At 36.4% G+C, this 13,618-nt stretch overlaps 2 protein-coding genes across 4 annotated transcripts in view; both read left to right on the top strand.

The window, feature by feature from the left end:
- Window positions 1–13,618, top strand: part of ESRP2 (epithelial splicing regulatory protein 2) — a 107,387-nt gene that overhangs the window by 13,928 nt on the left and 79,841 nt on the right. Inside the window, exon 1 of one of the 3 annotated variants that reach the window (XM_054841122.1) lies at window positions 7,542–7,567. The exons of the other annotated variants lie outside the window; for them this stretch is intronic. The gene's annotated coding sequence lies outside the window, so the exon portion shown is untranslated. Of the gene's footprint in view, window positions 1–7,541; window positions 7,568–13,618 lie in introns of those variants that run through there. 3 annotated transcript variants of the gene reach the window in all.
- LOC129212486 (leukotriene B4 receptor 1-like) lies at window positions 2,299–4,917 on the top strand. Its single transcript, XM_054841138.1, has one exon. It carries the CDS (start codon window positions 2,299–2,301, stop codon window positions 3,307–3,309), a length of 1,011 nt encoding a protein of 336 aa, XP_054697113.1. The 3' UTR covers window positions 3,310–4,917.

Raw genomic sequence — 13,618 nt, 5'->3', positions numbered from 1 at the left:
TTCAACACCTGTCTGGGATCTTTTGAAATAGAAATCCCCTGCTGTTGCTGCAATTATGAGATTCATTTGTTTTCTTGTTTAAATGAAAGCTAAAGGCAGAGGCCATGTGGCAAGCAAACTTAAAACGAAGTGCAGAAATATGTTTCTGAAAAATGTAAGTACAGATGCTTCAGAAGTTCAACCAGATCCATACACTACTGGATTAGAACTATACTAATAACAGTACTAATCAATAGTTGTACAGACAACTGCTCTTTGCCACCAAAAGTAAAGTTTTAAGGAGGAAGATCTTACAGAGATGTCACCCAATGCTACAGGGACATGCAGGTTCTTTTAGGGATCCTTGGTAGAATGAGGACTGGCTGCAGGGTTATAGTTACAATTAGAGCTTTATTATAACATCAAAATTCTAATTATCAGCATAGATTGTTATCTGCCATTTCTAGTAGCTAGCATAGCTTATTGTTGCACAGAATTTTTAGCAATTATCATAGCTTTCAGTTAAGCAGAATTTCTAGTAATCAGTATAGCTTTCTTACTATCTAGAGCCTTTAGTTACCAAGGCTAGGCTTTTAGTCACCTGAGCCCTCTGCAGATTAGATCAAATGCTTAATAATTAGCATGTGGTGCAATAATCATAATCTAGATTCAGACTTTACCTGAAAGAACCTGCCTGTCCCTGTAACATCGAGTGACAAGAGATACTGGGCATCTCTCCTTGGATTTTTTCAATTTTTTTTTTTAATAAATAAAAATCTGCAATTTAGTTCAATCTAGATATGCCACTGGCAATAAAGCCATTCTAAAATTACTTCTGGAAAAATAATGATGTGTCTAAAGGTGATTTCATTAAAACAAGAGACATTGCCCAGGACTTCCTTTCATTAGTGGATTTTTAGAAGTGGTTTTCAGAAATTCCCTTTAGAATACAAACAACTGATTTGGGTTTTCCCCCTACCCAATCTGTATTAAACATAGTTAAAAATAAAAGGAACTGGAATCATGTGTCTGATTAAATCCAAATTTCAAATCTTTATTATACAAATAATATTTTGAACATATAATACTTGACTTCAGTGGAGTTATTCTGGATTTGCTTTTGATCTCATTATACTCTTATGAGATCAAAACCAACTAAGCTGATTTGGGGGTGGTGGTGTTGCAATCCTTTTTCCATGGTGAAAGATACTTTTCAACTTAGTATTAGGTACTGCATTTGCCAGGTTTGTAAAATTCTACCTCAACATTTAGGTAACTACTCTGTATCACAGTCTTAAGTTTAAGAGAATGAGCTATGCACAACTCCTTTTTTTCTGTGCATTTTTTTTTTTTAATAGAAAATACCCTTCCAGTTTCACTTCTGTGACTCATACATTTCTGTTGGTGCTGCTGTTTTAGTTCCTCTAACTTTTTTAGAAGTAGACTTCAAAAAATGTTTGACATCAGGATAAAATATTTTCACATTCATTGGTCAGACACTGACTAACTTAGGATTCATGCAGGATTTGAGTACTTCATTGACTACCAAGTTTTCTAGGAGATAAAGTCATAACCCATTGTTGGCACAGGAGGACAATATGTTTTCTGACACAGAGCATTTCCTCCTATAACCCTATATCCAGACTATTCTGATGGTTATTGTTTGGCTAAAGGACTGCAGTTTCCCAGAGCATTAGAAATACAACTCCCACCCAGCATATTTCTAAAGCACAATCAGCTTCCCCACTGAATTAAAAAAGATGACATGAAGGCAGTAAGCACAATAATTTTTTTATGCTTTGGAATGTAATTTCTTATCAAACATATAATGCACATTTGTGGTTTATCTGCCAGCCCTCTTTTTTTGCTTTTATAAAATAAAGTGTTGAGTTATTCATACAAACAAGAGTAGAATAGCATGAAGAGGGTTTCTTTCTCCTCATAGCCGTTGATTAGATCAGTAACTTTAACGAAGTAGCAGGCTTCTTTAAACAGGGACACTTTTGAAAGACTACCACCATGCTTCAAAATCTGCTGAAGTATGATGGATGTGTAACCGAAAGTCAGGTGTTACACTGTATTTTTATTTTCGCTTTGTATGCAAAATTGCACACTGTCTTCCTAAACAACAGGAACTGCCATATGTGGTCAGACATTTGTAAGAGCGAGCATTAGGATATGAGCTCATATGCCATATTAGTCTACAGAATATCAGTTAGAGAGCTTTCTCTTGAGTAGTTCACTAACACATTCAGAAAAAAAGCAGAGCGCAAAGCACCGAGGATATTGGCAACTGAGAACTGCTGAAGAATTTCCAGAATGAGTCAAGCTGAGGAAAACAGTATCTACTCAACGTGGAATATTGTGAGGTCAGTAGTCTGCATAATACTGAGCTTCTCATTTATTATTGGGACCCCTGGAAATTGCATTGTCATCTGGACTGTTTGCACAAAAATGAAGCAAGTATCTCCTTCAGTCCTGCTGATCTTGAACCTGGCCATTGCAGATGTCCTTGTACTGATTACTTTACCAATTTGGATTTACTCCTTTGCTGACTCATGGGTTTTCGGAGTCATCTTCTGCAAAATACTGGTTTTCATTATTTACTGCAGCATGTATGCTAGTATATTTCTAATTACAGCATTGAGCTTGGAGCGGTTAATGGCTGTGTTTTACCCTTTCACAATTCAAAGATACAAAACAAAAGAAAAGATTTCTTTAATCATATTCCTCATTTGGTTCCTGTCTATTACTTTCGGCATTTCTGTCATTCCATTTCAAGAGACAGAGAAAATGAACGGTAGACTGCTATGTACATGTCGCAACTACTCATCTAATAGACAGAAAGTGTCATATCTTTTGCTGGAGACCCTTGCAGGTTTTGTCATCCCATTTTTAATTATTTGCACTTGTTACATGTGTGTTGCAAGAAGAATAAGCAGAATGACTTACCAATCTAAGCAGCGATCAGAACAGCTCATTGCCAGTATTGTGGTGGCGTTCATTTTATGCTGGTTTCCTCATCATCTCTTTAACATCCTAGATATTATTTCAATTGAGACAGAGTTCTCTAACAAGGAATTGTCTTCGGCACTGGATGAAATTGTAGGCAGAGGAGTTTACATCTCTGGAGCGCTTGTATTCATCAGTAGCTGCATTAACCCTCTGCTTTATGCTTTTGCTGCACGAAGATTTCAGAATCACCTGAGATTTGCCAAGATATCAAAGCTGTTTGAACAGATGAGCCAGACTGTAACAGAAGAAGACAAGAAAAAAAGTTTGGTTGTAACCAAACAAGAAGATACTTTATTAAGCACAGAAAATCTCTAACAAGGAACATAGACTTAATGAATAATGTGATTCTGTGTCATTCCTTCAGAAGTCCTTTCTCCTCATATTTTGTTTCATTTACTAAGCAGTCCAGGTAAAGCTAGAGACAAAAAGTTATTAGGGTTTGTTTTGTCTGTTATAAAAGACTTGGCATTGGCAACCTAGTATCCACATCACAAAATTAGCACTATTTCACAGATGCTGAGAACCTCAGCAAGGTGGCTAGAAGCTCAAAGGCTAAGGAATACAGCATTTTTACTTTCCATTAAAATGATTTGTGATTTCTAGAAATCTGTGCAGAAAACAGAAAAGGGCTGTATGTGGAAAACAAACTTTAAAAGTTTAAAACTAAGTTTTCCTTCAGAAAAAATTGTTAGATGCTCAAAAATCTTTATAACCTAAAGTTTTAAGAGAACATACTTAAATTCTTGGTATGGGTACAAAGGATTTTAATGTATATTAGTGACACAAAACTCTTTTGGGTAGATGGAAGATATAAAGCTATTTTTATTCATTGCTTAAGTTAGGTTTGAAAGTAATAGGGGTTGTTCACAAAGTCAAGCTCATTTACTGAATTATCTTGTGTTAATAGGTTTTCATGAGTAAAATGTGAAGTGTGACATGCCTCCAAGAAAAAAAAAACAGGAGGTACAAGAATTCGTGTTCTATGGCAAACAGTTACAGACTTCATGCTATATTTGATGTCAAACAGATTGCATACTTCAGCGGCACGTAAGCTACTCATGTATTACATAAACATACCATGAGTATCTCCAAAAATTTTGATTCAGTTAAGCTTCCAAGATCTCTTAATTATGGAGGAATTGGATCAGACTCTGGTAGGAGGGAAGGAGAGATCCTTGATATTTTTTTATGTGTAAGAAAATTATGGTAGCAGTACAAAATGTCTAATATAACAACTTCACATTGCAAAGAAAAGCATTATTTTTCTCTTGTAGAGTAGAGCAGGTTTTGCCATAAGAACCCAATAAATTTAGTGCTTACAAGGACCTCATTTTAGTTTTATGAATATGTGCAAACTTACCATGGAAAAATTGCATGGCATCAAGTGTTTGCTTTTGAAGGTTTTTTTAATTTCAATTATGCCTAACTTTGTTTACTCTTGCTTATTTTTAAGTCAATGGTTTGTAATAAGATCAAGATAACTACTGATTACTAAGAAACATATTGTAATTTCTTGTACATTGTTCTGGACAGCTGCTAAATAGCTATGTTACTTATCTTTACAAAGAAATTACAAATACTAACCAGAACTTAATTTTCAAAATCTGATTATGTAACAACCAAGGATATTTGAGTTGCATTAATTTAGCTTATAAACTGAAATAAATACAGGGAAGTAAAATTTTAACTGTTAGTAGAAGAATATTTCTCTAAACTTTGCATATGTATTTGTTATTCCTCCTTGTTATGAAAAAGTCATTTTTTTTCTTCTCCATAGGAGAAAAGGCCGTACCAGGTGGCTTTCCATCAATAGGACTCCTTCACTGAAATTAAAACAAATAAAACTTTAGCAAGACCTTGTTTGCAGCAATGAGTAAGCAGCAGATGAAATACTTTAGATTTTACCTCATCTACCTACTATTCTTTTTCACCCCACTAATGGCTCTTTCATTGCTATTAGTATATTCAATATAGCAATGTGGCATTATCTCACAATAAAAGCAGCAACTTTAGTTATCTACTGCATAAAAAAGTGAAGCTGTATTTCCTAATATTTTCTTGAGATAGGACTCACTCATTCAACAACACAACAGATGAAAAGATAATAAGCACATGAGCACTGCAACTGAACTAGAGTTCTAGGCCACAAGGAGTCAAGCATTTCACAACTCTCAGGTTGGGGAAAGACTCAGACAAACTTTAGTACACGCTACCAGAAGGGAGTTTTCCTTTCTATCAGTCTGTGCCCTGTACCTAGCTATAATCAATCTTCTTATTAGGAATTGGATTAAACCCTAACCATCTGTGTGTATCATCTGTCTCATGAAGGAAGCAATCTTTGTTTGCACCATTTGCTATCCAGCAAGCCTTTTGGGAGCCTTAACTGCACGTTAAGTGCCTTATGCTCAGATACACCTAACCCAGGACAGACTATAAAGGGATCAGTCGCCAGATATATATCTGTGCAATACTACCTACTGCAGTGGTGTTTGGGGTTTGTTCGTTTTTTTAAAATCAATGGGTAAAGAATAGTGAGTCAGACCTTTTTTCTTTTTATCCTGTCACTCAGACAAGTGAACTTTGCTGCTCAGGCTGTGTCCTGCCCAGCATCCAGGAACCTTAAGAAGGGAACTAGTAACATTCACAGATCAGTAAATACATTCTAGGGACGAACAAATTGATTAGTTAAGGCAATTTTGAATTGAAAGCTATTACCCTGAGGATTCATAATCATTTACTACCAGATGCTGCTCTTCCACTGAAATTATAGTACTTGGCATAGAGACCTAGACTAAGTTAACTAAACAATAAGAACATTTCTTATGGTCAGGAGACCAAAAAGCAGCACATCAGCTACATTCTGCTTCTGTGTTTTGACAGTAGGTAGCGTGAATCTTCTGCATCAATAGTCAGTTCTCACATTTTTTCCCACTACTTTTTACTCTCAGCTGCAGTACTGAAGTACTTTGAAACATGTTGTCTATCAAGGAGCTAGAACCATCCTCTTCTGTTCATATTTATGGCCTTGAGCAGCTGCCTCCAGTAGTCAGTCATCTTTAACAACTATGTTTCTTTTGAAGGCTGTTTGAGGAGCAGTAAAAGATGCGAAAACAGCAACCTTAACTAATTTTACCTTTTTACAGAGCAAATAGAGTTAATGCTTGCAAACATTAGTATGCACAGATAAAAACCCACTGATTTAATATTTTTGGCAATACCGCTGTGATGTAACTGGGTCCATAAGAGTCAATGTAGAAGTATAAGCTGATGACGTGGTTGATTGCTTCTTCCTTTAAGAGGTATACATCAGGCCTATCAATGTAGCAAGATTTACCACTTCATCCTTGCTAATGTGCTCTACCACAAAGCTACAGGGGATTCCAATCAACCCGTTCAGCCAGTGGACAGCAAATATTCTCATCTCCTGAAGTACTGAATCCCAGCCAAACCTAAGACCTGGTATAGATTTGGTTCTAAATGCTGCATCTTATGATAGTGATACTTCATACTTCTTGCTGACTACATTACATATCCGTCTTAGAGATTATATTGGAAAATTGATAGAAAGCAAAGACCTTCCTTGATCACTCAAGCTAGCTCAAAGCAGTGAGTTGGAGGCTAGAGCAATCTTACTAGTAACTCTTGAGACACTTGAACTCTTCTCAGAAAAGTGAGGTTTCATCTCATTTGAGTTCCTCTTATTTTTCTTACTTCCTAACTCTCCTGTCCTTGTTTATGAAGTCTGTCTCTGTGGTTTCAGTGTCCAGCTATTTCTCATGACACAGCAAGGAAGAAGGCTGAGCTAATAGAGGGCAACTTCAGTCACCTGAGTCAAATTAGGTCAGATTACACTGAAGAACAGGGAACATTATGTGGAATCAATGCAACACCACTTAGAACACTGAGTACTAGGAGGTGACCAGGTGGTTTGAATTTCTCATGTTTATAAAAATTAATAATCTTGTAACATTAAAGCCTTACCCAGCCTGAAACTTGCTGTGAACATTCCATGGGTATACATCAGAAATTCATCACATTTACTGTAGTAGGATCATGCTGCATAAAGTGAATTCATGCTCTATTAAAAGGATTGAAGGAGAGCCTAAAGTATTTTTAGTTCCTGCAGAGCCAATATACAAAGACTAAAAAGAACACAAAGAAAAAGTATCAGTCTTACACCTTTTGTTGCCTGCTGACATCAAAAGTTTTCTGTAAGCATCATGGTAAAAATATTTGTTACCAAAGTCTGGAGTAAAACAGTGGAGCTGTGTGGCTATTGAGGGACAACTTGTAATTTAAGAGATAACACAACAGAAATCAGAGATCCTTGTTCACAGGCAGAAACAGGGCAACAGCATTATACTAGAAAAGTGTATAACATTAAACAAAACCAGCAAAACATTGTCTAGGAATAGTTAGAGCAAAAGTTAAGGGACATTTTAAAGACAGGTAAGACTGCAGTTATGGAAGTCTTCAGATTACTATTAATAGGACTAAAACAAATATTTGCATGCAGGACTTGGGTGAAAGGATTAGAAGCTGGAAGCTAACAGATAGCATGGAGACGACATAGGTATGCAAATTCTTTCACATTCAAGGAAAAGTCTGATCCATAATAAATATTGTAGAAGATGCAGAATTAGATAATATTAAGAATTGTGAAGTTTTTATGTGGTTTTATATCCTACAACTCTTGTATTGCTCCCTTTTCTGCATGTATACAGAAAAGGGAAGAATAATGAAAAATTTATATTTGATTGGAGTGGAAAAGCAAGTGAGAAATAAGTCAGTTAGATTAAGAAGAATATGGCCATAGAAGGAAATTGAGAAGTTCGGCTATGAAAGCTGAGTACACAGAGAACAGAGGGAAGTGAGAACTAGTCTGTCGCAAGGCAGTTTCAGGTCTTTGTAAATGCTTTATTGTTAGATCAGTTAATCACAAAAATAAGAGTTCTTTATTGGAAAACTCCTCAGCTGGCTCTCCACTGGTTGTTAATAGATGAAAAAATAATCCAGTAAGACACAGTTTAGAGAGATGTAACCCTGTCTGAGAGGGCAAGTAGCTTATGCTGCTCCTGTTAGCATTAGGAGTTCAGTGTGACCAGGGCTATGATGGCCACTAGGATTTCAGAAACTTTACAACACTGTTTACAGCACTAAGAAAATTCTTGCACTGACAGGCATGGAGATAATAGAATCATATACTATTTGATTCCTTCCTGTCCTCTTTCCCCTTAAATCAGTTATTTTAAGTCATATTGGTTGTTCAAAGTAAGGATTCAACATTTTAAACTAGATGCATTTAAGATGAAAAAAGGTTCAGATTAGAAGAAAATTATTTTTATGGAACATTTGATGTCAGTGATTTAAGTGATGGAATTAATAGAAAGGGTGCTATAAAGTCTTCCAGTACAGGCTAAACAGTTTCAACTCTTAAGTTAGAAAGATTATACATCTGCTACAAATGCAAAATCCACTTATTTTTAATATAAATCAGCTACCTGAACTGCATTTTGATTGCAAAGGTAACACACCCATTTTGGCTGCAATTGTGTAAGTACCAACAATGTGTACAGTTAAGTGCATCACCATTTCCATTGGCTATTAACTAGAAAACAGTGCTAACGGTACTGAGACATCTAGAAACATTATGGACATCTGTAATTACAGTACGCTGAAGTGTACATCCAGACGGTCTTAAATCAGAGGATTAGTGGGTTGGATTTCTCTTTGTAGATCTTAAAACAAAAAATCTGACTTTTAATTTTTGTCTAGTAGACCTGTTCATGATGTAGCACATTACATAAAAAAATGAAGGGCTAAATATTTCATTTTCAGAGAACTATGAATTTGAAGCACCATTTACGGCCTGTTATTAACCTGCTAGTGTCACCGTAGAAGTGACAATAGGAAAACAGCTATGTGAAGATCACTTGTAGTCATTGACACCTCATGCTATGGTAAGATGTGGCAGTGTAGACAATCTAAAAAGATGTTGCAGATTCCATTTCCTAACTGCTACGTAACTTCAACAGTTACTGTAAACTGTATTAACATTGATTGTATAATCCCCTATTGAAATTGGTGAGTAGTATGGGAAACTTAGAAGTCATAGACTTTTTTTAAACATTCTAACTAAAATTATGTTTGTGTCCATTAGATATAAAATTGTAGACACAAACCTTCAGCTATACTGTAAGAGAGAGCATTATGTAGTTAAATCCGAATGAAGCATTTAACATAGCAGCCTTACATGTGTTGTTCTCTCCTGCCACCATGTGGCTCTTCCATTTAAAAATGTTAGGCCTAATTCTAACACTCAAAGTCACTGACATAACTGGTGAGGTACTTTGTGAACCTTTCTGTCTCAATGATCTGAACCTTAAAATATGGTTCACAATGGAAACAATGAACAAAAACCCACAACAATATACTAAACATCCAAGTCCTGTACATTTCAGGGTGATCTAGCTGGTTCTTTTCTTATTCAGGAACCCAAGCCCACATTATTTCAAACATTGCATAAATTAGGCAGGCTGAGAAGTTTTGACAGAATATAATTACCTCATGCCAGTTTGTGAAAAGCCTATGCTAAAATGACTTATTTTTTCCTCCAACAAAACCAGCAATAAGCACATCGAGCTAGACACTGACTCAAACTTGAATTGCTCACATCTCATCCCAGGTAATAGTATTGACTTCTAGGCTTTTGCTAGTTTTGAGGTGCTCTCAAAAAGTTTGAAAAGGTTGTGACTTCATTGTGATAAAATTAGGAGTAAGTTTTTGCAGTCTTCAAGATGTCCACAATAAGAAAATCCCAAATACTTTACCTTTTCTCTTAAAGGAGAAATGTTAAGAGTAAAGCAGAAAACACTGTCAAGGAGATTTGATTCCAAATTCTCTTTTTTCCTATTACAATGTTTAGTTTCCATATGTAATGCTTCTAGAGTCTGTCTATGAACAAGGCTTTGCTTAATCCTCTTACATTTGTCACATTGACTAGCATTACACTAATTGATTAATCCTACTTTTAAAAAGATCACAATCAGAAGAAACTGACTTTGCTGAAGAACTTCTTGTGAGTACTTCTAGGAAGAAGAGGTCATGAATTAAAGGGTTCTACCTATGTCTTTCCTTAAATATCCAGTCTACCCTAAGACTCACACTGTTTATTACACTAAAAAACTAGCCATTTTACATTACACACCTTACTTTGCTCTGTGATGACTAAAGTAACTTGAAAATTGAAGAGTTTCTTTCTCAGGGGTTCCATTCAGGGCTCCTGTTGTTGTTATGCCAGCATGGCTGGTCCAAGAGTCCAGGAAGTCAATCTGTACATCAGGGTCAGGATCCAGGTCCCTTGAGAGTAACCAGTGTCAGATACAGCCCAGTAATCGCCAAGCAGGACCACAGTGGTTGGTCAGGGCTGAGGTCAAGCCAGGAAGTCAGTCTGTAAGTCAGGGCCTGTATCAACAAGGTACACCACCAAGCATGGCTGTGGTAGAACTCAAAACAGACACTCCAACAACCTAGCTCAGGTAGGGACTGAGGGTCCAGACCTGGGTTTATATGAACTAGCAGGACTTATAGGCAGGGTCTATGGGGTGGAGACCTCAGGTGGAGCTAATCAGGGTCATTAAGGGTTATTAGTGCACTCAGAGACCTGATAGATTCTCGGCAACAATGGAAACACCGAAGAACAAGGCAAAGCAAATTATTCATTGAATAATGCCCAATTACCAATTCGTGTAATGGCTTAAGTTGGGCAACTTTGTATAAAGACGGGAAGCCTCGAAGAAAAAAATGATGTTGTTTTTGCTTTTTGATATTTCAAGGTTGCCACTTTTTCACTGATATTTACGTTCCTTGTAAATTTAGTATTACATCTGAGGAAGAATTTTAATATAAGAACTTCAGAGTCTTCTTCCTACATCTAACCCTTTTTCTGACCTAAAGTCTTCAAGTCTTACCACAGTTTCTCTGTGTTTGAAACACAGGGAGGTATTTTGCTTCCTCTGAGATACAGAAAATCAAGTCTTAACTTTTCACTGTTGGAAATACATGGAAATTCTAGAAGAGAAGGAGCTAGGAAAGCATACGCTGTTCTGATCACAAAGATGTTATCACAAACTGTACTAAGAATTTCACCTGCTTTGGATCACTGAACTTTGACTGGAGTTAACCAGATGATCAAATAGCCCAATGTAACTATCAGATTGGCCATGTGATATGATCTTTCATTTCATTTAGATGAATGCCATTGGTTGAATAAAGTTAAATATTTAGCATCCTGAGCACAATAGCAAAAAAGAAAAAAATGCTTGGTATGTGTTTAAAAACATAATGATGCATTTCCCAAGCATCAAATTCATACTGCATTCGCTATAATGTACATGTTTCCTTGTTGCTGTATAATTTTACACACATAAATAATTTTGGCACGCTGATAGTTTTACAGAGAGGTAGTGATGTTATTTTAATGTTTTAAATTACTGGTGTTACCCACAAGTATTAAGCTATATCAAAGGGAATGAAACAGTTTAAGAACCCACAGAGCATTTTCCTGCCATTTTCACCAAGAGGGGAGGGAGCTGCAGGAGGTGAGCAGGCCTGTAGCCTGAGATGACCTATATTACACTTTCCTTACACACACATTAGGGGAGAAAACACCCCTTTCTGTGCTTCAGCTGCTATTATAGTTGCTTAGTTTCTGAATGTTTACGACAGCTTGGAAATACCATTTCTGTAGGAGCTGGGACCCTGCCACCCCCCGCCAGGGAGCTGCCCATGTGGCTGCGCTCTGTGCCAGACTTCCCAGCTCTGGAGCAGTGAGTTTGATTCCCATTGTTCTCATTTCTAGCTCTTCTTCAACATGTTGGAGTAGCATAGTGAGACAATGGCAAACAGGTACACCCCCAAATGTCCCACCTTGCCATTACTTTTTGTATGCTAAGGAATTCCCTTCTTGGTTTCTACATTTACAGGCAAAATTAAACACAGAGAGTGCAGCATTGATAAGCTCAGGAAGTGAAGTTTTGTACTTTCAGACTAAGTGTAAACATAGGCTTACTTTTCAACTTAGCTGCTTTAGCCAAAACCACCTCCTTTTCTTTCTACCTCTTCCCCTTTCCACATGGAAAGTAGCTCACCATCGTTCTTGTTTAAGGAGAAGTACGGTGGTGTCTGATCCCTACTACAGGCTGTAACTGTGATGTGGAAACATGCCTCAGATCATTATTTCTCTGTAAAGTGGACCACAAAAAAAAAAAAAGGGAAACCCAATTTGATTTGTCTGAATCAGAATGTAAAGATTAGTCTCTTAAGCTAGCAACTTCCCATACTTTGATTAATATTATTGTTTATTCAATTCTTCAAAGAGCTCTATTAAAAGAATAATAATTACTAAAAAATCCAATGGCAGGAAAACCTAAGAATTTATCTCTTTTTCTATAGCATCATGAACCGCTTTGAACAGTTAATTATCCGTCTCTAAAATCTGTTGCTTGAACACCAACTCTGGGTGTGTATTAATGATTATGTGACAGCAAATAAACTAATACAGCATACAAATATTTTTTCTTTAAGAAAGAAGGATTTTAACCTATATAAAAAAAGAGGCTCAGGAAATGGAAAATTGCCTCTTTGCAGTGGTTAACAGCATTGAGAAGAATCCATTCAATCAACAAGAAAATAGGGAGATGCTATAGTGAGAAAGCCAGTGAAGCAAAGAAATATTTCTCTGCTGAATTTATAACTGGCCTATGGAAACCAGGGCTGCAGGTGTTCATGGAAATAAGTAGTGTTGCAGGAATTTTAAAATGCTTTAATTTTATGACCAGTTATACAAGCTAAGGCAATGATACAAAGTAACCCTATCTACTGCCTCGGGATATAAGCTGGGGGTCAGGAGGGCACTCCTTTTAATGCCCCAACATTACATTTATCTCAGAAGAAGATTTTTGTTTGTGTTTTTTCTGAGTAGAATTCACGTTCCTAGAAACTTTAGATGCTTGATGATTCTGGACAAAGAGTTCAGGTTTGTATTTAATATAAAACATTTCTGTAGAAATTCCGTCATGCCTCAAAATGCAAGCCGAAGGTACGAATGCATTACAGATGCTGCTTTGATGACCTGCATGCAAGCAAAAACCCTCTGCACAACTGACAGAGGATGTGCTATTTGTGATACTAGTCTGTGCTGCCATTACTCCCAGTTCACAGATAGGAAAATGGAAGGTGAAGGGAGGTACTCAAGGCTACAAGTGTCAAGGTAAGAGTTAGAAAAGTGTAATAATATATTACCATAGTTAAGTACAGGTCTAACAAAACTATCAACATACAGCACAGGTAGGCAAAATACTTCAAAAAAAATTATTATTAAAAGACTTGGCGGCTTTTTATAGAATTGGTATTTCAGGAAGATAGACTTCTGAAATTAGTATGGAATTAAACTTAGAGTTTTGCAAGTGGCTTCCTGGGTTGAAAATAAGGGAGAAATAACAACAGAGAAAGTTCCATTAATACACTACATTAAAATTTAAAAATTAACATTTTCTCAGAGTGCAGTTAGAATGAACAAAGACTTACATATATAAAGTATATATTAAGTATATAAACAATTGCC

This window comes from Grus americana, chromosome 13 (assembly GCF_028858705.1).
Source record: "Grus americana isolate bGruAme1 chromosome 13, bGruAme1.mat, whole genome shotgun sequence".
Lineage (NCBI taxonomy): Eukaryota > Metazoa > Chordata > Aves > Gruiformes > Gruidae > Grus > Grus americana.
The sequence above is the reverse complement of the archived record's forward strand: the minus strand, read 5'-3'. Positions and strand labels throughout refer to the sequence as shown.